Source organism: Callorhinus ursinus, unplaced genomic scaffold (assembly GCF_003265705.2).
Source record: "Callorhinus ursinus isolate GAN/ISIS: 27379988/994484 unplaced genomic scaffold, GSC_fseal_2.0 scaffold18, whole genome shotgun sequence".
In the NCBI taxonomy this organism is placed as follows: domain Eukaryota; kingdom Metazoa; phylum Chordata; class Mammalia; order Carnivora; family Otariidae; genus Callorhinus; species Callorhinus ursinus.
The window spans coordinates 20,424,613-20,446,879 of record NW_027397080.1 but is presented as its reverse complement, the minus strand read 5'-3'; the positions used below and the strand labels follow the sequence as shown (position 1 = coordinate 20,446,879).

The following is a 22,267-nucleotide window of genomic DNA, read 5'->3' as shown; positions in this document are numbered from 1 at the left end:
ACCAGCTCCAGACCAGAGCTAACCTGAAACAGAAGGTGCCACAGGGCAGCCAGGAAACCCTCTCCCTTCCCCATCTTTGAAGAGGACACCATTACACCGAGCATGCTGCCCCGGGGGCCAACCTTGTCCACATAGAGTGAACGGCTGGGGCCCATCGTGCGCCCAGGGCAGGCTCACCTTCTGTGTCTGTGGCATTCTGATGACTAGTGTACTAGGAGGTACTTGCCTCAAGCACATTTTTTTAAAGCATACCATAAATTTACACGCGACTTTTGTTTATCTTGGAACTAACAAGATTTGTGGCAACGCATCAGCACATTTGTAACGGAAGCCCTGGGAAAGCTAAATGCGTTGTCACCCACGAGCCGCGCATGACATTGCACGAGTCTTTCCAGCAGCCCCTGCCCAGTGACTGGATTGGACAACCTCTAAGGGCCCCTCTCCAGCGGTCTGTGATCCCCTACATAGCCCTGGTCGTGGAGAAGTCAGGGTTCTGGGCCCAGCTCTGCCACTGTCACGCGGTGTGACTTGTCGCTGAGCCTCGGTTTCCTCGTCAGCGGTGGCGGTGGCCCTGCAGAGAGCCGCGCACACTGAGCCTGGGCTGGGGCTGCCGCCCAGTAAGCATGCAGTAAGGGCCCTTGGCAGCGCAGCACCCCAGCTGTACCTCAAGTGGGAGCGGAAACACGTCCTCTTTGGGCCAAAATGCTGGCCCCGGTGCGGAGAAGGGCACCAAAGAGCCTCCCGCGGCAGCTTCTGTGCAGTACAGGCCTGCCTGCCGTCACTTAGTGAGGCTGAGGGGACTGTGCCCGCCCCCGGCACAGCTGGGAGGAGGGGCAGGGACCCGTGACAGAAGCATCTGGGCTGGAAGAGGGAAGCGCTCCAGAGCTGGGGGGAGGGGCTGGCCCCGGAGGACAGGGGGACACAGGGACAGTGGCTCTGCCCTCCCCGCGAGCCCCCGTCTGAAGCAAGCCTAGAGCTCGCGGTAGCCCCACGGCCCGGGAGTCGGAGGGTCAGGTGCCAACCTGAGTGTTCTGGCTTCGGGCAGGCCGCTTGGCCTCGCTGAGCTCTCTTTTCCTTCCCTGTGAAATGGGGAGGGGGACAGTCCTTGCCTCCCCCTCGGGATTGTAAAATAACATGTGGTGCCGGGCACAGAGGGGGCTCTGGAGTGGTTATTCCTCGCTTCCCTGGGCCTGAATCTAGAAAGAGCAGCCGTTGCAGGGGGAGGCCCTGCTTTGTAGTCTGGACTGTGGCGGCCTCAGGGCAACAACGAGGAGGGAGTTCCGGCTTGCTCTACCCTGACTGCTGACGCTGTGGCCTCAGCACTAACAGGGAGAGTCGAGGCCTGAGGCCCAGGGTTTCTGTGCCCCGAGTCATCCCGGTCAGGCCTACCTGGCCGGTGAACAAGCCCGGAACCCTGGCTTTGTGGGGGTGCCCTCACCCTCCACTTGGCAGGCCTGAGGAGAAAGGATCCCCTGGATACCATGAGCTGGCCCCTATTCCCTGGTCAGAAGCTCCCCCTACAAGCCTTCCTGGGGGCTCAGACCCAGGCTGGCAGGGGGACGTGACAGGGCTTCAAGGTTCCCGGCATGGGGCCACATGTACCCCAGCCAAGCACACGTACACAGGGCCAAACTTAGCTCCTGGCCTTCCTCTTCCCCCAACCTAGCCACGTCCTCTGCCAGACTTCTCCTGCCCACCTTCTCTGTGTCCTTCAAGGCCCATCCCAAATATCACCCGCCCACTCCAGAAAGTTGCCCCCAGTCACGCCAGCCAAAGCGTCTTCTGGACTTCTCTTGTGTTACCTTGTGTGACCTACAATACTGAGCATGTGGTAATCTCTGTTCTTTTTCTTTTCTTTTTTTTTTTTTTGCCTTTTTTTGTGGTAAAATATACATAACAAAACAATTTTCCATTTTAGCCATTTTTAAGTGTAAATTTCCATGGCATTGAGTACGTTCACACTGTTGTGCAACCATCACCACCATCCATCTCCAGAACTTTCTCATCATTTCATACCGAAACTCTACCCACTAAACATGTTCATCACCCCTGAAAGAAGCCCCAAATCTGTTAGTATCACTCCCATCCCCCCCTTCTCCCAGGCCCTGGAAACCACTCTACTCCCGCTCTCTATGCATCCATCAGGGTTCCTCACAGAGGTGGGATTATACGGTATTTGTCTGTGTTCATGTCTTAACCCTCCACAGAGCCCTGGGCCTCTGCTGAGTGACTGAGTACAAAGGGCACATGGAAAGGCCAAAGAACAAAGATCATGCCATGACTAAGGCTTCCTGGGCCAGGCATGGCCCCTGCCATACCCCTCCCACATCCCCAGACCAGAATTCATTCATTCATTCATTCACTCGACAGGTATCGATCCAGCACTTACTAAGGGCTAGACCGTGTTCTGGGCTCTAGAGACACCACAATGAATGGAACAGAATAAGATCCCTGCTCTCATATTTTAGTATGGGAGACAGACCATAAGTAAAGTATGTAGAATGCTAGATAATGCTGAGTGTCAAGGAGAACATTGGCAATGTCGCAATGATGTAGTTTCAGGTGAAGTGGCCAGGAAAGTCCTCGCTTAGCAAATGACTTCAGCAAAGACCTGATGGCTTGAGGGATTGACTGTCTGAGTGTCCAGGGGAGCGACCCCCACCCCCTCAGCAGAGAGAACAGCCAGTGCAAGGGCCCTGAGGCAGGAGTTCACATGGCCTGTTTGAGGAATACTGAAGAGGCCATGTGGCCAGAGCAGAGTAGGCAAGGGAGAGAGTAGTGGGAGAGAAAGCTAGGGGAAAAAATCAGGGTCCAGAGGATGTAGGACCTTTGAGGTCACATTATGGATCCAGCCACTGGCAGATTTTAGGTATGGTGCTGCAGCTACAGGTAGAGAATAAATATGGGGTGAAGGGTGAATGCTAGGGGATTACTTAAGGGCTATTGTCATATCTCATCACAGCAGAATTGCTGTGAAAATTTTAAAATGAAAATGAGACTGTGACCAAAGTCAGTTTCTGAGTGGCTCATTTGTTAGCCAAACAAGGGAAAGGGATGATGGCTTGTACTGGGGTGGTGGTGAGGCGTGGTCCGATGCCGAAAGTAGAGCCAATAGAATCTGCTGATGGACCGGATGTGGGATCTGAGGGGGAGACAGAGGAGCCAAGGGTGATCCCCAAGATTTTTGGTCTGAAGTTAGCTATGTGCTTTGATGGGGAGAGACACAGGAAGGCGAGTCTTGGAGGGAAGACAAGGAGTTGACTTTGGGGCTTGCTAGGTTTGAGATGTCTATTAAATGCCCAAGTAGAGGTGTAGGGTAGGCAGTGGAAGTGTGAGTCTGCAGTCAAGGGCGTTAGAAACCACTGTGTCCAGCATTCCTATTTTGTTTTCTGAGGCTCACCTGGCACCTGGCATCACCAGAGCTTTCTAGAGACCTGAGGTGAAGGTTGGACTCCACTTCCTTAGTGTGGGGAAAAGACTGGGCATCAGTCTGCTCTTCCTTTGTCCATCCATCCATCCATCCATCCATCCATCCATCCGCCACGCCCTGCATATCTAACTCTGGTCAGACACAATGTCAGGTGCCGGGTGGGGGGAGGGGTGGGTGGGATTCAGGAACGAGTAAGACAGGCCTCCCCTCAACAGACTCACAATCTGGTTACAAATTCTCTAACCCCCATGCCTCCACATGCATTCTTTGGCCTCAATCTCTCCATCAGTAAAATTAATTTGGACCAGACAATCTTTAAGAGCCTCACCAACTGAGACCTCCTATAAGCCCAGTGAGGCCAGCTTGCCCTTGCCCCCCTCTGAGCTGGGTCCCCACAGTTTGGGCAGAGCTTCCTGCTCCCAGGACACCCATCTGAACAGCACGTGTGCCCTGACATCACTGTTGCTCTCTTCATGTTCCATCAAGAAGTGATTAACTGTGGTGAAGCAATTAAGTCAACCTAGCAAGGGTGATTTGTGGTCCACAGGACGCACAAGTACTTGGGTTAAGGCTTGCATTCTCCGGGGGATGATAATCGGCTGTTGGAGGGTGACAATCATACTCTCTACGTGTATAGTACATACACTGATAGTATATCTGTACTAGAATTTCATAGGGTTGGAGATGAGGGGAGAAAATGTCTTACAAGACTCCATGGGGAGCAATCCTGAAATAAAAGCATAAGAAGCACTAGGTTAAGGGAAGGAGAGGAGGGTGAGGGCTTAGAGCACATACTCATTTGACCACACATTAATAGAGGGCTCAGTTCTGGTGCTGGGGACAGAGGGGACCGAGCTAAGTAAGGGACACTGCCGTCAAGCCCACAATCTAGTGAAGGGCAGACAGGAAAATAGACAATCATTATACCAACGACAAGAGCCATGCCAGGGGCAGGGGGTGGAGGTGGGGCCCTAGCATCAGGAAGGTTCCAGAGACTAGGCCAAGCAGGACTTCAGCAATTTGCATAGACAATTCTGGGCAAGGCTGCTGCGTTGGATCCCAGCTCCCTATCTAGGGGCAGAGAATGCAGATGCCTATGTAGAATGATTCCTTTGGGTAGATGGGGGTACAGAATGGGTTTGAGGGAGACTGAGAATATCCTTCTGTCGTGTCCTCAGCTCAGAGTAGCATTGTGCTACTGGGAATTGCTTGGAATCCCCGAATAAGAGCTTCATCCCTCAACCTGAGATACTGCTTTTGATGATACCTGATAGAGTGGAAAGAGTTCTAGACCAGTTGCCAAAATAGGACCTGAGTCCTGGTCCCATGTGTGCCCCCAATGTGCTGAGTGACTGTCCTTGGACAGACTGCCTCCCTTCAGTCTCGGCTTCCCTGTCTCTCAAATGGGAGATAAGCACAGTCTCTTCCCCTACCTACTTCACACGGGTGCTGGACAGAGGGAGGCACACAGAAGCCATCGGTCATGGCTTCTAGATATGTGAGCTTACAAACACACACACACAACGAGAAGGTTCCTCCCCATTTTATAGGTGAGGGACTGAGGCACAGAGTTAGTCATTTGCCCAAGACCATGCGGGGAGTAAGGGGGGGAGCTAGGGTTTGAACCCACTGGCTGAAAGCAGACATGGGTGGGGTGAGAAGACACAGGTAGGGCTGGGTTTAGGGAGGCGGATGCCCAGCCCCAACAGCTGCTCTGTGCTCAGCTTTCCCGTGGGCGGCTCTGGCTGTCCATCTGAGAGCCACAATCTCTCATTTCCCAGTACAGGGCGTACTGAAGAGGTGGGAGGGCGACAGCCGGGGGCCCTGGGGGCCCTGGAGACCCGGAGCCGGAAACGGGAGGGGCCCGAAAGCTGTCTTCACAGTCCTTTCGACTGTCAGAGGGATCTGACTTGGTCGTGCCCTGGCTCCACCCGCCACAGCACCCAGGATGAAGTCAGCCAGGCAGGGCCCTCGCAGAGCCGACCGCGGCCGGCCTCTCCTCTCTGCCAGCCCCCTCATCGCTCCCCACTCCCTCATACTTCACTCCGGTTCCCAAACTGCCCGAAGCCCCTGCCGCACACCGTGTGCCCAGCCCCACTTCTGGGGCGGGAAGGAGGAGCGGCTCCCTGCTCCCCAGACCGAGGCCGGAGTACTGCCATCTGTCGTCCTCCGTGCTCTGCCGCCCCTTCTCCTTTCCCCGATCCTGGGACTGTTGCCGCGGCTGCCCTGCTCGCCCGCGCAGGCCTGGCCAGAGGGGGCCTCAGTGGGTGGACTGCCCGAGGGGCCCTCACCAGGAGCAGGTGCAGCCTCGGTGGTGTTCCTATCCCCAATATACAGGTGAAGAAATGGGGTCTTGGGGAAGGAAAGGAACTTGCCCAAAGTCACACAGCTGCTGGCCGGTGGAACTGGGACGGAACCCTGGAAGTCCCGTGTTAGAGCCTCTCAGCTGTGCTGGGAGAGCCCCCCTGGAGTTGGGGGGACAGGGAGGTGGGGGTCCCTGTCCACACTGCCGAGAGCCGTTCCGAGCCACTGTCTGCCTTCCGCCCTCCTTCGGTTTTCTGATAGCACTTATCGCGACCTAAGCTTTCATAATACCCCTGGGTCTCTCTCCTCACCTACAGCAGATGCGCTGCCGGTGGGGGGACCTGGCCTGCCTTGCTCTCTGCTGGATTCCCAGCGCAGGTGCCCCGCCGCTGTTCACCGAGCCAACGGGTACTTGCCGTGTGCCGGCGGGGGCTGAGCGCTGCCCGGCTGTCATCTGCCCATCTTCCCAGCGATCCTTTGAGCTAGGAGTTAGGCACACTTTCAGATGAAGAATGGGCCCCCAGAGAGCTGAAGTGACCGGCTCAGGGTCATTGGTAAGTGGCAGAGCCGGTGGCCGGGTTCGTTGGGTTCCAAAGCCTGCACTTACAGACGCCAGGCGGCAAACGAGGAAGCTGGCACCCAGAGAGGCTCACGGCCTGGCCCGGGGTCACCCAGCCAGCTTCGGCTGAGGACGCTGGCTTTGTTCTTCACACAGCCCTCTGCCGGGTCCCCCTGAGGGTCTTCGTCCAGGAACAGGTCATGTTCTCAGGGCTCCCATTCTGCCTTTTATGAAGCCTTCATAACTGCCCACCGTTCAGCTACGCCTTCTCCCCCCGCCGCCTTTGTAAACGAGCACACTCCTCCCCGGAGGCAGTGGCTCTCTGGCCTCTGTCCTTGGGGAGGAGCCTGTGTGGGGATCCTGCGCCACCCCAGGTAGGAGCCTGTCCAAGCTCCTCAACCTCCTTGCAGCTGTTGGAACCGTCGAGACCTATGCCTTCTCGCTCCCTGCTGATGAGCTGGTAGCCCGCTAACACCAGAGACCAGTGTTTGTCTCCCCAGCTCTGCTCCCGATTGCTAAGTATGCATCTTCCAGATGCCCCTTCCCAGCTGTGTGACCTGGAGCAAGACCCGTTCCTTCTGGGCCTCAGTCTCCTCCTCCTCCTGGAGGCTCGGAGTCTTGGAGGTCTAGATGTTCTAGAACAGTGCAGTCCCACAGACAGGTAATAGGAGCCACATGGAATTTTAAATTTTCCAATAGCCACATTAAAAGAGTAAAGAGGAACAGGTGAGATTAAGGTCATATATTTTATTTAACCAATGCATCCAAATTATTTTCATTTTAACACGTGATTAATATAAAAATACTCATGAGATATTTTAGATTTTTTTCACACAGAGTCATTTTAGTTCAGGGTCCCCACATTTCAAGGGCTTGATGGCCAGTGGCTGCCAGCGCAGTGGGACTGGGCGGTGCTGGGCAGGAACTTACATCTTGTCCTGCCTGCCACCTTCACTCCCATGCACCCAGGAGCACTGTGGGGGACTGGGGGCTGCCTGTCCCTCCTGGTCCCTCCCCACCCGGCCGAGTGCCCTCCTGGACTGCAGTCACAGGGGCTCTGAAGCTGGACACCTGCGTGGCCTTGAAAGTATGAGCTGCCCGTAAGGCTCCCCTCCCCTCCTCCCTGCCTCCTCGCCTCCTCACCTCCCTGCTCACCTTGGAGAAGAAGGAGGGGTGATGGGCACTGCCTTCCTCTTTCCCCAGGAAGACCACACGTTGGGAAAAGAGACCTCGGAAGCCAGGGCCCATATGTTTGGTTGGGTGTCCCTTCAGCTGAGAGTCACCTGAGCCAGCGTGGGACTGAACCCTGTGCATGAGCGATCTCATCTCGCCCTCCCCAGGCCCCCTGGGGTGTGAGCAATTCTCTCCCGAGTTTCTGCAGAGGAGGAAACTGCATGCAGCTCAGAGACAGAGTGACCTTTCCTTTGCTCCTGGATCCCTCTTTCCTTCTGTATCTCCCTTTCCTCTCTCCTTCCCAGTGCTCCGTGTGTGTGTGTGTGGGGGGGGGGTTGTATGGGGTGTGCCCGCATGTGTATGTGCCTATGTGTGCGTGCACACGCGTGGGGCTGGCTCCGTGGAAATGAGGCCCATTCTGCACACAGCCCTGGGGTTGGGCCCCAAAGGTCCCCGTTGCAGGGCCCAGGCTGGGATGGAAGGCGGTTCCGAGCAGCCCCTGTGGGAGACACAGGGCTTAACCCCTCACCCCTGGAACAGTAGCGTCAGCTGAGCGGGGAGAGGCTGTGGGAGGGGAGGGGCTGGGAGACAGGACTCTCCTCTTCTGCCTCCCGGTGCCCCCAACCCTGTCTGTCTAGTTCCCCCTGGAGCCCCGGCCCTGCCCGCGGGCCTGGCGCGGAGCTCGCTTAGGAAATTCGAGTTGGCCACGGCGTCCTTCCCGGGGTCTCCTCACGCCTCGCCCACCCCCCCCCCCCCCCCCCCCCCCCCCCCCGTCGTCCTGGGTCTCCATCCCCAGCCTCTGCTGGGGCTCCACTATGGGTCAAGGTCTCTCTTGCTCACTCCTTCAGTCTGGACTTTGGCCGTCAGTCTGTCTCTCTCTCCCCCTTCTCTCGCCTCTTCCCCTCTGGGTTCTATCTCCCCACCTCCTGCCTCTGTTGTTCTCTGTGGCTCTCCTCCTCCCAGCCCCCAGCCTCACCCCTGTCCAGACTCCCTTTCCCTCCTCTCCAGCCCTCTGCTTCTCTCGGCTCCTGTCTCTGCTCCCCGGTCCCCTCCCTCGCCGGCCCTCTCCCTGTCACTGGCGTGTGCCTCTCCTCCCTGAGCTTCAGCAGGGCCCCGGCTCCTCTCAGCCTGCCGTCTCTCCTCCTCGGGGAGGCAGGCGGCGGCAGCCAGCAGAGGCCCCACTGGATGGCAGCCGAGCCGAGCATCCCTCGGAGCTGTCACCAAGGAAATCACACACCAGCGCCTGAAATTCAAATTAGAGTTTTGCTGAAGCTGCTAAAACTCATCAAACACTATCTTTGAAGTCCCCTAGCAGGCTGGTCATTGCTCTTTAAAGAGTCCCTGTTGGAAATGAGAGGGTGGCCAGAGGGTTTGGGCAGGGCCACCATGCCAGGGACCGGGAGTAGGTTCCCCACACGGCCAGCCTCCAGGGGTCACCCTCGGGGGCCCTCCTCAGAGCACGGTACTGGGTCAGCCACCAGCCTCACCGGTCCCCCCACCTCTCCCCGGGGCACCACCGAACCGTGGGAATCTGGAAACCAGGGGCCAAGGATCAGGAAGGAGCCCTGGGCAGAGAGCCCCAGGCCCTGGGGAGAGGGCTGAGTGTGGGCTCTCCACAGACGGCTTTGGGTCTCTCCTTGGCTCTCCTTGGCTCTCCGCCGCTGCCTAGCTTTGTGACCGGGGCAAGGGACCATGGCTCTGGGCCTCCTCTGCAAGCCGGGATGAGAGTTTTTGCACACACAGCGTGCCGGGAGCGAAGCGAGCTATGACATGAGTGGCGCCTGCAGCCGTTGCTGCGCAGGAAATGACCACCATTCCCCTAACGTAACAGCAGCCCCGAGGGGGATCGGCAACCGCCATCACGGACCCGCAGCGGCTCACACACCAGGCGTTGCTCTAAGCTGTGTCTAGGAAAGCCCATTTCATCCTCACGACTACCCGTGGGGTAGCTACTAGTATCCCCATTTTACAGATGAGGAAATGGGGCCAGAGAGGTTAAGTAGCTTGCTCACACCTCCTCCCTACTGACTGCCCCCCCCACCGCATCCCCCCCCACAACCGGCACCCTTCAATGTGCCCAACCCCAGGGTCTGGACTTCTGTCCTGAGCCTGCCCCTTGCCACCTGCCTGCTCTTAAATTTCCCCTGGCAACCCTCTGCCTGCCCTTCTGTCGGACACGGCCTGCCGATCGAGAGCCCATCACCATTCCCTCGGCCTGCCTAGAGTCATCGAACCTTCCAGAAGGGCCTCCCTGCTTTCCCACCATGACCTGTCCCTCACCAGCCTGACTTTTTCCACCGCAGATAATCCCTTGCAATTTGGTCTTATTACAAGCTACCACCAGGCAAGGATAGGGAGTTTTCTGTTCAAATAAATGTTCTTGGCACCTTGCTTCCTGTATCTATGACAGGCGACCCCTGGAAAGGTGGAAAGTAACTGAGTCAGATGGAAGATTGGGCCCTGAGGCCCTCGTGGGTGGGAGAGAGGGGCCTGCCCAGGAAGGGAACGGTTCCCCGGGAGAGAGCGGCCTGCTTTTTTGCACTGGCACATAAGAAGGACGGTGCCCCAGCTGAGCCTGCCTGAAGCCCTGGGCTTTCCAGAACACGCAGCCCACGGAAGGCGTCTTGGCAGAACTGGCCCCGTGTGGCAGGCCCGCAGGTGCCTGCAGAGCCAGGTGGGTGCCACCGTCCTGAGGTGGGAGCCAGTGGGGGCCACAGGAGTATACGCCAGGGTCTGCCACCCTGAGCTGCTCTTGGGTCATCCATTCCTCCAGCAAGTCCATGTCCATGCCCACATGCGCTGGGCCAGTCTTGGGGGAGACACCACCCTGGCTCCCTCACGCCCCCAGGTGCCCGGAGAGGAGAAGTAGGGCCCAGCAAGGACTTGTCACTGTGATACATTCTGTGATGGCAGAAGTTTAGAAGGCTGAGCGGCATGAAGACACGCCTCACCCAGATGTGGGGAGCCGGAGGAGGCTTTCTGGAGACCAGAAGTTTGAGTAGGCCGAGGCTGAGTTCCCCGGGCAAAGGGACAGGGCAAGGGAAGAGGAGCGTCCCAGCCGAGGGAGCACAGCAGGTGGCGGGGCGGGGCGACTGGAGGTTCAGAGTAACTGTTGCCCCGAGTGGGGATGTGGGGGTGGTGAGACCCTCACCTGGAGAGGAAAGCAATAACCAGGACACAGGACCCTTGGTGGGGAATTGACTCGGAAGAGATTGCCCAGTGCTCCCTGAAAATTCACTCTCACGGGACTTGGTGGCTACATTCAGCCCAACCAACCCACCCTGAGTATATTCCACATGCCTTTGCTAAGTGCCGTGGGAAGACACATGCTTGCCCATGGAGGAAGCCCCCCTCACGGAGCCTCCTCAGCCCCGACTGCCCAGCGGGCTCTGAGCTGCCCCCGCACCCAGGCCGCCATCACTGGCCAGGCTGCCCGAGCCACAGGCCCGGATGACAGATGACCAGGGCAGGCCAGGGACTTTTCAGATAAGGAACTAAGGTCCAACAGGGGGAGGCCTTGGTCACACAGGAGTGAGTGGTGAGGCCAGAACTCAGGGCCCAGACTCCCCAGGCAGGGCCTTTCGACTCAGCCGCGTGGGCCTCAAAGCGCCAGGTTCTCAGGAATCCTCCTCGAGGGTTGATGCAACTAACTGCCTGTCTCCCATCGGCGCCTCTGTCCCGAGCCTGCTGCGGGCCGGGCACCGCGCTGCGTGTTCGGAGCCCGCGCCGTGGGGCAGGAAAGGGCATGGCTATTAAACAGCGTCTGACCCACAGCAAGGCCTCCGGGCAGGATGCAGGGGAGCGCGAGCACTGTGCAAACACAAAGCGCCATCCGAAAGAGGAGGCGGCCATGAGGGACGCAGGCTAGGGCCTCCATCCTGAGGCCCCGGTTCCCCATCCTTAGGCCAAGGGGACTATTGGGACCATCCCGCAGGGTCCCCTAGCCCCCCCTCCGCGGTGCTCCCTGAGCCGGTGTGTGCACGCACGCGTGTGCCCGTGTGTGCCCAGCCCGCCTGTGTGATGAGCAGGAGCTGCTGACAAGTGCCCCAGGTGTATTTCAGGGGCCGCTAAAGCTCCATGCTTAATGGCTGGAGCCACAGTGGTCACGGCTGTCATCGGGGATTTCATGGGCTCGTTTACATCTTCAGCTTCTTCCTTCTGAGACGACTCCATCATCCCCAGCAAGCCCCAACCCAGCCCCTCAGCAGCGGTGGGGAGAGGAGGTAGGGCCAGAGCACTAAGCGCCACGTTGGGGTTCAAAGCTCTGGTGGGGGGATAGGCTGACAGAACAAGCCCAAGGCCAGACCGAGGGCCTGGGGGCAGGGCTTCTGGCAGGCTCCAGGGTCGGAAATGCTTATCCTCCCCCGCCAGCCAGCACAGAGAGCGCGGGAGCTGGAGGGAGGTAGGGCTGAGAGGCCAGTCTGAAATGTGGGGATAGGATCGCATGCGGGAGGCAGGATCCGGACGGAAGCCCAGGGGTCACACCTGAGCGAGGTCAGGACCTCCAGGATCTGCTGAGGGGCTGCAGAAATGGGGCCAGGAGAGCCAGAGTGGAGACGCTGTAGATTCCCAGCTGCCCTGGGAGCCTCGGCTCCTCCCTGCCCCTGCCCACCCCCCCCATCCCCACCCTCCGTGGGAAGCTGCTCAGAGGCCCAGAGCTGCCGGCAGCGGGGGGTTGGGGGTGTGTGCTGGTCCCTGCCAGAGTCTGGCTGAACAGGGCTGATCTTCAGCCAGAACAGGGGAACACCACCGCCCCCCACAGAGGTGGAAATACCAGGGGTGGGATGTGGCATCAAGTGTGGACAGTAGGGATCCTGGAATTCTTGGCTCACTTCAGCCACTTACCTGCTGGTGCCTTCGAGCAATCACTCCCCCCCTTTATAAAGTGGGTAAACATAAGGCGCCCCAGTTTGCTGGGTGAGATGGCCACATGGGCATTTACCACGCTCTGGTCAGAGCCAGGAGGGAATGAAGCAATGTGGGTGCTCAGCACATGCCCCGCACCCGTGAGAGCCTACCGCAGCCACACGTCAGGACGGGGAGGATGACAAAGGGGTAAGTGCCGGGGACCTGGGGGGCCCTAAGCCAGACTGCGGGGCTTCTGTTCAAGGAAGGCCTCGAGGAGGTGAGTCCGAGCTGAGACTTGTGGGAGGAGAGGTTAGGCCCCATGGGGAGGCGGCAGGGTGCGGCGGGGTGCCACATGCAAGGGCCTGGAAGAGAGAGAAGGGTATGAGATGTAGCCCCAGAGAGAAGCAGAAGCCACACCACGAAGGGCTTGGCTTTGCAGGCCAAGGAGCTGAGCCTTCTCCTGGGGCAGTGGGCTCGCTGCACACGGTAAGCAGGGGCATGTGGCCGTTCAGAAAGATTCCCCTGGCTGTGCATGGGAGCTGGGCTGGAGGTGGGGCACCTGGAGGCAGGGAGGCCGACGCCAGGAGAGGGGGAGGGGGTGGAGCTGAAGAGGGGACAGATGCAATGGACCGTCCAGAGCCGGGACCGGGCCGGTGACTGGGTGATTCCCCGGGCTTCTCCGGAGGAGGCATCAGAGAGTCTGAGGCCCTGCCCAGAGGCCAGAGTTGGATCCCTATCTCCAAGCCATGGGGCCAGGCTGTCTCCACCTCATCAGCACTCCCTCCACAGCCCGGGCCTGTCACCAGAAGCCCCAGGAAACATCCCCTCGGAGAGGCGCCTGATGGACCTGTCACCACAGTGCCATCCCGCCCAGCCGGCCCCTCACACTGGCGGGGTAATCTGCTTTCACCGGGAACGTTGTCCTTCAGCCTCCCCCAGCTCCCAGCTCAGAGCAGGGAGGGCGGGGCACGCAGGGCTGAGAAGCCGCTTTCTTCCCTGAACAAATGACCTTGGGCCAGGAGTGGGAACAGCCTGGCTAGAATTCAAACAGCCTGGGCCCCCAGCAGCCCCGGGCTCTCAGCCCCCCTTCCACTTGCATCCCAGGGAGTAAATCTGCTTTGGGAACAATTCCAAATCAAACTAGACCCTTGGGAGCTCCTTCTAGGTGACCCCAAGCCACTGAGGGTCTCCAGCTTCCAAGTTACACCCTGTCTCCTTCCCAAGAAACCTGCCCCCAGGGGGTTGTCTGGCCAAGGGGGACAAACCCAGATCTGAGGGTCCGATAGCCTTGGGTTCACCTCTCAGTTTGCCTGCTTCCTTGGCTGGGTGACCTTGGAAGCTTGCTCTCCCCCTCTGAGCCTTCCAGGAGCCTAGTGTAAGAGGCATGATACCCCTGAAACCTTGGAGTGAGGTTACTGGAAGAGAGGGGAACTGCAAAGCATCCAGCCTACCATGGGTACCCCACAAATGAGGACCCCTTCCAGCTGACTATTTCCTCCTGCCCTGCTGGGGAGCAAGACAGAGACTCCCCCACCCTGCCTCGTCCCAAGGCTGACATGTGAGCAAACCTACAGCCCTGCTCTTTCTCCACGTTCTGGCTGCTCCACGGTGAGATGGTCTCATGTGAGGCACTGGAAGAGGAGCTGGGCAATTGGGTTCTGGTCCCACATTTGCTGCTGGCTGTGTGACCTTGGGGAAGTCAGCTGCCCTCTCTGGGCCTGTAAGGACTCCCCTCCTCCTCCCCACATGTACACCATCACCATGCTGTTTAGCATTCCTTCCTTTTGACCCTTACTTAGCTTCTCGGAGTTCCCACCCACCCTCTGGAAATGACCTATTCCAGGTCAGACTAGCAGTTCCGGGAGAGCACCACTGGCCCCTGCCCCGACATTGCCCGGCCTCAGAAACCATGGACGGAAGGAATGGGACAGAGGTGGGACAGGGGTTCTTTGCTCCTACGACAGAGGAGCACGGGGGCCCAGGAGGCGGGGGGAGGGCGATCAGCCCACATGGAGCAGTGGGTGGCAGCCCTGGGTTCAGCTCAGAGACCTGGCAGCTCAGTGACCAGGATGGCCTAACGCAGGGCCAGGGCTCCCCCTGGGCCGTGGTGACTAGTGACGGTAATAGCGGTGATGGCTGGAAAGGTGGTCATGACCCTGGCTTTGGCTCCTGTCATCAGACCTTCCCCAGCAGCTGCTGCCCCTCCCTGCACACCCTCTGCCTCAGCGCCTTTAATGAAAATCAGACAGAGATCTTTAGAGCTGCTTAGCATTTCAGTACTTTCAATAATGGGTATTACCAAGTCACCCTCCTAAAACTATTCCTCTGCTCTGGAGAGGTGCCACCGCCACCCACCCGCCCGTACACTCACACCCACACAGCCCCGGCCTCCCCGCCCGCCCGCCCCCGCAAGGCGCTGTCACCCAGGCTCGCTCTCGCGCTCTCTCACACTGTGTGCTCGAGCTCTCCCTCTCTCTCCCTCCCTCCCTCTCTCTCCCTCCCTCCCTTTCTCCTTCCCTGTCTCTCTCTCCCGCAAATACCCGCAAACACAGAGAGTTGTCCCTGTCTGTCAGAATGCTGATGTGGGCTCATCTCCTCCCGACAAGGCAGAATGATGATAAGGTTATTTTTTAATATCAGGGATATTAATACGCCTCTTTCTGATTATGAGCCATGGCTGATCCCTCCTGCTCCCTGAGGGAGGTCTTGGGGTTGGGCGGCGGGGGGTGGGGGAGGGGGGAATGGGGGCGAAGCTGAGATGCAGGAGGGCCTACTGTGTACCAGGAACCCTTTCAATCTTCATGATATGAGGGCAGGTGGTGGTGTCCCCATTTGACAGATCGGGGCCTGAGGCTCAGAGAGGGGAAGTGATTTCCCGAAACCACAGAGCACACAGCGAGTGTCAGGCCTGGGATCCCAACCAGGTCTGACTCCAGAGCCCAAGCTCTTTGCTGCCTCCCAACACATTTAGAGACTTTTTCCCACCTGCTGCCAGGAGCCCCATCCTGATACTCCATAGGGAGGGTCCCTGCTCCACCCCATGGTCAAGCTGAGAGATCAGGCCCCGTTTGGCCCTGGCCCCAGGCCTGGCCCCATAATCCAGCCTTCCCAAAGGGTGCGGGGCCCTGCAGACCCCAGACTTGGCAGAACCTCCCCGCCCTATCCCCTGTGGTTGCCCAGCGTGGCCTCTCCTCGGGGCCACTAGCTCCTTTACCTTCCCCCAGAAGTCTGAGGGGCTTAGGGAAGGGTCAGCACATGCACCGGGTAACCCACAAATCAGTAGCCAACATGGCATCTGCTTTCTCCCTCCCTGAGACCAACCCCAAGTTCTGAACTTTCCCCTCTTCTGAGCACCCACCACTCTCCCCGCTTCCAATGCCTCACGACTAAACGCATGGGCTCTGGAAACACAGATGTGAATTCAAATCCCAAGCCTGCCACTTAGTGGCTGTGGCATCTTGGACAAATATGTCACCTCCTCCACCCCCGATTATCCTCATTTATAAAGTATAGATAACAATAGAACTTACTTCAAAAGGCTGTGGTTAAGATTAACAAGTATAGTGAATATTGGGCCATGTCATCCTAGACGTTGGGAGCCCTTAGAGACCTTGCCCCAGGCTGAGCAGCACCCCAGAGAGGTACCAAGATTGGTCTAAAGTCACATAGGCAGTTAGTGGCAAAGGGAATCTAGCTCTAGTGCCAGGCCTGGACAGGGCTCAAAAGGGAGCCAGGGACGGGGCAAAAAAGCCCTTATGAAGGGCTGCCTGTGCGCCGAATGTTGAAGGTTTGGTGCCCAGGAGGAGCAGAGGAAGACCCTGCTCTCACAAGACGGTGTCTGGAATCAAGGAATCAGGTATGTGCGGTAGGATTCCGAACTGAGCCGGGGTGCTGCTGGAGATGGGCAAGCTTCTGTGAGAGCGCTGACCTGGGCCAGGGCTCAGGCAGGGCTCCCTGAGAATGAACAGGGGGTACAGAGGTAGGAGAATGTTCCAGAAGAGGGACCTGAGGACAAAGTCTGTGTGCAAGAGGGGGCACAGTACCATCCAAGAAAGTACAGAAGGGGAAGAGCAGGTGCCTGGAGAGTGTCCAGACCACCTGGACTGGGCCTTGCAGGTGTGATAAGGATTTGGCTCTTTATCCAGAGAGGAGTGGAAGGCTCTGGAAAGGCTCTACTCAGGGGAGTGGAAGGTGTGGGGCAGCAGCTGATCATGATCTTTGGCACTGAATGGCCTTTTAGCTGCAGTGTGGGGTGTGGCTGAAGGGACCCAGGGAAGATGCATGGAGCCAGTCACCCCGGTGAGAGGTGAGGGCGGCTCAGACCAGGCTGATAGCCTGGTGGTGAGGAGGAGATGGATTCAAGGTATGTTTTGGTGGTAAAATAAAGGATTTGGGATGTCCTAGATACTTGTCTGGTGGAGAAGGAGGTACCAAGTTCAGTTTCCTGACTTGTGCAGCTGGGTAGATGGTAATGCCAGCCGAGGCCAGGCACGGGGCGGAGAAGCACGGTGCGTGGGGCTGGGGCAGCTGGTGTTTGAGGGCCGGTGGAGGTGATCAGAGTTGAGGCGGGACTGAGAGAGAAAGCCGTGGAGTCTGCAGAATACACAATTCCTTCAAGAAGTTTCCTGGGAGGGGGGAGGAGGGAGGGAGAGAGCATAGGCCAGGGGAGTGAGGGACGAAGGGATGGCGTGGTTTGGTTTCTCGGGACAGGAAAGACTTGTGCACGAGGAATAGGCAGTCCAGATCTGGAGACCCAGCCCAGTGTGGTCCTCCTTACCCCCTGTTCTGCCGCTTCCCGTGGCTCCAAACTGTGGAAGTGATTGATTATATGTAAACAGGAGGAAGCAATTAGTCTGTGCATGCCCGGCCATTAATAAGGCTCTTAGGTATTTATAACAACACCTCATTTACCCTCCAACCTGAGAACAAATCTCCTGAGAACAGCGAGAGATACCTGAAGAGACCTCTGAGCCGCCACCTCACCATAACTAAACTCGGTCTCCACTAACAGGGGAGCCCCTCGCTTAGAGCCCCCGAGTCTTACTCTATGTACTATTCTAATAGCGTTCGTGTTTTTTCAGGCCATCTTAGAAGCAGCAGCTCAGGAGGCCTTTGGGACACGCAGAGGCAGGAGCCCAGCAGCGGAGAGAAGGTAGCCAGCAGCCGGGAAGCCAGGGAAGGCATGGTCACACCAGGGAAGCAGAGAAGCCCAGGGTCACGTCAACAAGGTGGGTCAGCCTGCCATCGGTTGGCCTGCAGGCGCCTCTGTCCCACACTGTCCCACCACCAGTGGCCGGGACGAACTCATCTCGAAGTCCTTTCCCACATCAATATTCAAGGATTTTTTGTTCATGATTCTGAGCCACCGAGCAAGGGCTAAATTACGTTCAGTATTTTTTGCTTAAAGAGGACTTTTTTTTTTTTTGAAATATTTTAAATCGTAAATTTTATTTTAAGTTTTCCTACAGTTTCTGAAATATTCCCTTACGTGGAAAGGGATTTTGTAATTGCCTAGTTAATTATCTGCTTCCCCGGTAGGCTGAAGATCCGCGAGAACGAGGACCGCGTCCGTGTGGCCTCACCATCTTCATCCTAGCACCTGGCACGGTGCACCAGACGGGCTCGACAACAGAGTTGTTGAATTAGTGAATTGATTAGTAAATGAACATTGCATAGCAGGCAACATTCACTCAACAAATATATTATGATGTTCGATGCGGCCTATTTCTTGTTACTTTTATAATATGGCTACTAGAAAAAATGTGAATTACAAATGTGGCGCTCACTCTATTTCTACCTGACAGGTTTGTCTTAGGCTTTCCTGCCCCAGCTCTACAGGCAAAGTACAAAGTGTAAACACATTACCCACGTTCCGGGTGAATCTTTCCTATGTAACGTGAGCTCCTTCCTCCGTCATGTTTGGGGGGCTACCTCCCCTCTAGCCTGCGAGCACGTTCCTGGGGGGGCGGTGGTCGGATCTCCAGTGGAGTGCCAGCACCACGTTCCCTCCGTGCTGGTTACAACTCAGGAAAACAGGTGCAGTGGGCACATTACAGATGGGAACACTGAGGCCCTAAGTAAGGAAGCAACATGGGCCTCATGCTAGGACTCTGGCTCTTCCTAAGACCTCCCAGGGCTCCATCCTCCAGCCTGGGGAGAAGGCAAGGTTTGTATATGCAAAGGTGAGGAATGTGCCCCCCTCCAGTCCTCTGACAGTGGAGGGTGAGAAGGGACTGTGGGGTGGGCTTCGCTGCAGGAGTCTGGGTTGAGACAGCCTAGGGCAACAAGACGTCCAGGGCAGGGCTTAGGGTGGGGGTGAGCCACAAACCACTGCCCCCGCTCCGAGCACTCACACCCACCCAGCTCCCACCAGAGCATCTCTTCCACTTGTCCCTGAAGGGGCGCCCCGCGGAGTTCTTCCCTTGGGGTGTAGGACTGCTCAGAGCCAGCCCCATCCTCTCAAACACAGTAGCCCCTTCCCACCCCAGATCTCTTGAAAGGTTGCCAAGCACGCGTGCAACTCACTCACGTGAGCCTCATAGCAACCCTTTGAGTTGGTGCACATCCTCATCATCCTCATGTAGTTGGGGAAACTGAGGCTCCGAAAGGCGAAGTGAGAAGAAATACTCCTGAGAGGGTATTTCTCCCAGGAGATGGAGAATGTCATGGGGCTTGTGTCATGCTTCCTTCAACCTCCCTTCCCACTCCTGGATGGAAAAATCAAGAAGTCGCAGGTTAGGGGAGGAGCCATGAAGTGGGGGAAAGAGTCGGAGGCTGTCCTGCTTGGCCAGGTCCAGTTCTCCCCACTCCCCCCCCCCACCTTGCCTGTTCCGTTGGAGTGAGGTCCCAAGGGGCCCACCTGCTGGTGGGAGAAGGTGAGGTGAGCACTGTTCAGATTCACCCCTCGGAGAGTTGAGGTCAAGCCCACTTAGCAGGGCTGGCTAGCACACCTGCACAGTGTTCCAGAAAGCAAGCTGTCCTGCAGCCCAGAAACGGCCTTCGGCAACAGCGGCCTCAAGCACTTGGCCAGTGAGGCGTGGGCCCCTTGGGTGGCTGCTCATTCATTCGCTCACTCAGCAAACGTTCCCGCAGCACCCAGCCAGGACCCTTCATGGCTGCTGCCCTTGAGAGGCTCAGAACCCGGTCGGGGAGGAGACACAAGCTAACCACAGCCATTCTAGATCCCACCTGTGCACCTCACAGAGCTTCCTATTCCCTCCTTCCGTCCTCACGAATCTCACTCTCCTTGCCTTTGAAATGGGGAAAAAGCAGGGATTGGATGAGAGAAGGGATGCAGAGTCTAGCCTGGGAGACGTGCTGATGGTGACAGGGACGCTGGGGAAGGCTTGTCCCTGCCCGGGGTGGGGGGGCCCTCCCCTGCTGCCCTGCCTGCCTGACCACTCAGGAGAGGAGAGAAGGCACCATCTTCCCAAAGGCTCTGCTGAGACACCCATTTCTTTAGGAGAAGGGTCTAATGGCTTCTTTCTTCCCACTGGCAGGTGGGCAAGTTGCTACTTTTTGACACAGGACAGGCGGAGGGGAGAGGGTGGGAGGGAGAGACCGGGACAGGGCACACCAGGGCTGGGGCATCCTGGGAGTTTTGCGGGTCGGGGAGATGCCTGAAAGCAAGCGGCTCTTACCCCCGCGGAACTCCGGTGAAATGCAGTCCTAATTTCGCTAAACAGCATTCGGAATATGGAGCAGACCCCTGACAGAGAACCGCCCCTCATGCTTACGGAGTCCTTGAAGGAGTCCCCAGCTCCACAAGACTGCAATACAGACAAAACCCAGGCTCAGCTGGCTCCACCTCCACCTGGAAATGCAGAACCCCAGCCCCCAGCAAAGCCTCCTCCCATCAACAAATATTTCTGGGAGCCCTGGCCGGGATAGGCAATGCCCACGAGTGCTGGTGACTGCATCCTGCACTCTGTGTGCGGTTTCTGTCCCGCCGCGCCCACTCCCCCAGTGCCCCAGGAGCGAGTTGCCAGCCACAAACTCTTGCACCTGAGGAGCCCTGCAGGGAGGTCTAGAGTCCTGGGAGCTGTGGCCGCTCCACCACAGGCTTGCCCACATGCATTGTTATGAAAATGTTTGCATTAGCTGCCAACTTTAAATATTAGGAGATAGCACATAAAAATTCCAGCTATAAAACCTCTCTTGAAAGCACAGAAATCGGGCGCCCATCCCTACAGCGATGTGAGCTAGAGCTGGGAAGACCCCCCCTAGTGGGTTTCATCAGGATGCCCGCCTGTCTCATGTGGGCATTTGAGTTTGCCTCTCCGGGTCTAGTCCAATCTGCTCCCTCTAACCCCCACCCCCTTCACAGCATCCCTGAACAGCCTTTAGCTAGTGTCTGCTTGCATGCCTCTGGTAACAGGGGGCTTACCTCATCTTTGAGAGAGTTGGTCTGAGCTGTTGGTGCTAGCAAAGGGCTCCTAATCTGAGCTATCTCCCCCCTTTCTGTAAGTAAGAAAGATGCATAGGAAAGAAGTGGGTTTTAGAGTCCAGTGGATCTGGATCTGAGCTCCTCTCTAGCATTTAACCAGCTGTGTGATGTAAGGCGAATGATGCTCTTTCTTCACTTCAGTTTCCTTAGCTGCACCTCTGCTGCAGGACTGCGTGAGGCTCAAAGTAGAGCAAGTTTATAAAGCGCCTAAAGCAGGGTCTGGAACGCCCTCCCCAAATGGTCTTGATCATTCTATGTAACCTCCAGCCATGGGTCCAACCAGCTCTTCCCGGTGAGTTCAAGGGCTGGGAGTGCAGTTGGAGAGAGCTGAGCAACGGTCTGTGCCAGCTAAGTCAGAGGCAGAGTCCCAACTTGAGGGCCAGCCCCCTAGGAGCTGCAGGTCTCTTATCTGCCTCCCGGACAGCTTGGCCCTCCAGGTGCCCAGGGACCTTGAAGGCCGTAGGCAGGGCCCCGGGAGGGAGCCCCCACATCCCTGTCCGTGCTCTCTGCACACAGCCTGTAGCCTTCCCAAGATGGGGTCCCTTCTCCTGGGAATGGAACTTGAGGTGGGGGAAGTCAGGGGAGGGAAACGCAGGGAATGATCATCACCATCATCCGGAGCGGCTGCCATTACGGGGCACCTGGCAGTGCGCCTGGCAGTATGCTGGACCCTTCCTTACCTGAGTCCTTGAACAGGATTCTCATGACAACCCTAGGTCATAGAGACGGTTATTCCTGTTTTACAGATAGGGAAGTTGAGGCTCAGAGAGGCTAAGAAACATGCCCAAGGCCACACAGCCAGGATTTACAATCCTGTACGTTTCTGGTGCCTGAGCCTGCGCTCCCCACCACTGCACTCTACCGCTCCCTAAACTCAGGGTGCCTTCTTCATGCCCACTCAGTGGGCTGTGGAGGGGAGGGGAGAGAGTTTTTACCCCCAAGTGCTTCTGAATTGGTCTCTGAGCCTCTGCCGCGGGAACTAGCGAGGGTGCATCCGAGTGTGTCACCGCGCGAGGCACTTCGGGCGCGTGGGTCTGAGGGTCATGCGTGTCAGCGTGAGTGTGCGGGAGGACGCCTCGCCTGTGCGTGAGTGTCCACGCGGGGACTCCCCCGGTGCTCTGCGTGTCCGGGCGTCGCGGGGGGCGTCCTGAGCGCGGCTCGGCGCGCCGTGGCTCCGAGTCCACGTGCGGACGCGGGACGCGCGCCGCCCCCCGAAGGTGCGGGCGGGTGAGTGCGAGCGAGCGTGCGCACGTGCGGCGGCGGGATCCGCGGGGCCGGTCGGTGTCCGCGGGGCGGCTCCGTGTCCCCCACCCCCACCCCCGCCTCGGTGCTGATTGGCTCGGCGCCGTGACGGGCCGGCCCCCGCCCGGGGCGGCGGCGGCGGCGGCGGCGGCGGCGGCGGGCGCGGGTGCCCGCGTGTGCGCTGTGTGCCGGCGTGTGCGCCGGGGTGTGCGCCCGGCCGCCGGCTGTGCGGGAGAGCCGGGGAGCGCGCCGACGCGCCGCCCGC

The 22,267-nt window shown here is 58.0% G+C and overlaps 1 protein-coding gene across 4 annotated transcripts in view; it reads left to right on the top strand.

Moving 5' to 3' along the window:
- Window positions 1-11,920: 11,920 nt before the first annotated feature.
- Window positions 11,921-22,267, top strand: part of EPHA8 (EPH receptor A8) — a 45,999-nt gene continuing 35,652 nt past the window's right edge. For 2 of the 4 annotated variants that reach the window (XR_012381351.1, XM_073903207.1), the window contains exons 1-2: window positions 11,921-12,521; window positions 17,396-17,542. Coding sequence is in view for 3 of the 4 variants with exons in the window: in XM_073903207.1 (XP_073759308.1) it covers window positions 17,497-17,542 (46 nt within the window). In the remaining variant the exon portion in view is untranslated. Of the gene's footprint in view, window positions 12,522-13,069; window positions 13,210-14,113; window positions 14,248-17,395; window positions 17,543-22,267 lie in introns of those variants that run through there. The other 2 variants (XM_073903208.1, XM_073903209.1) reach the window with 2 other exon arrangements.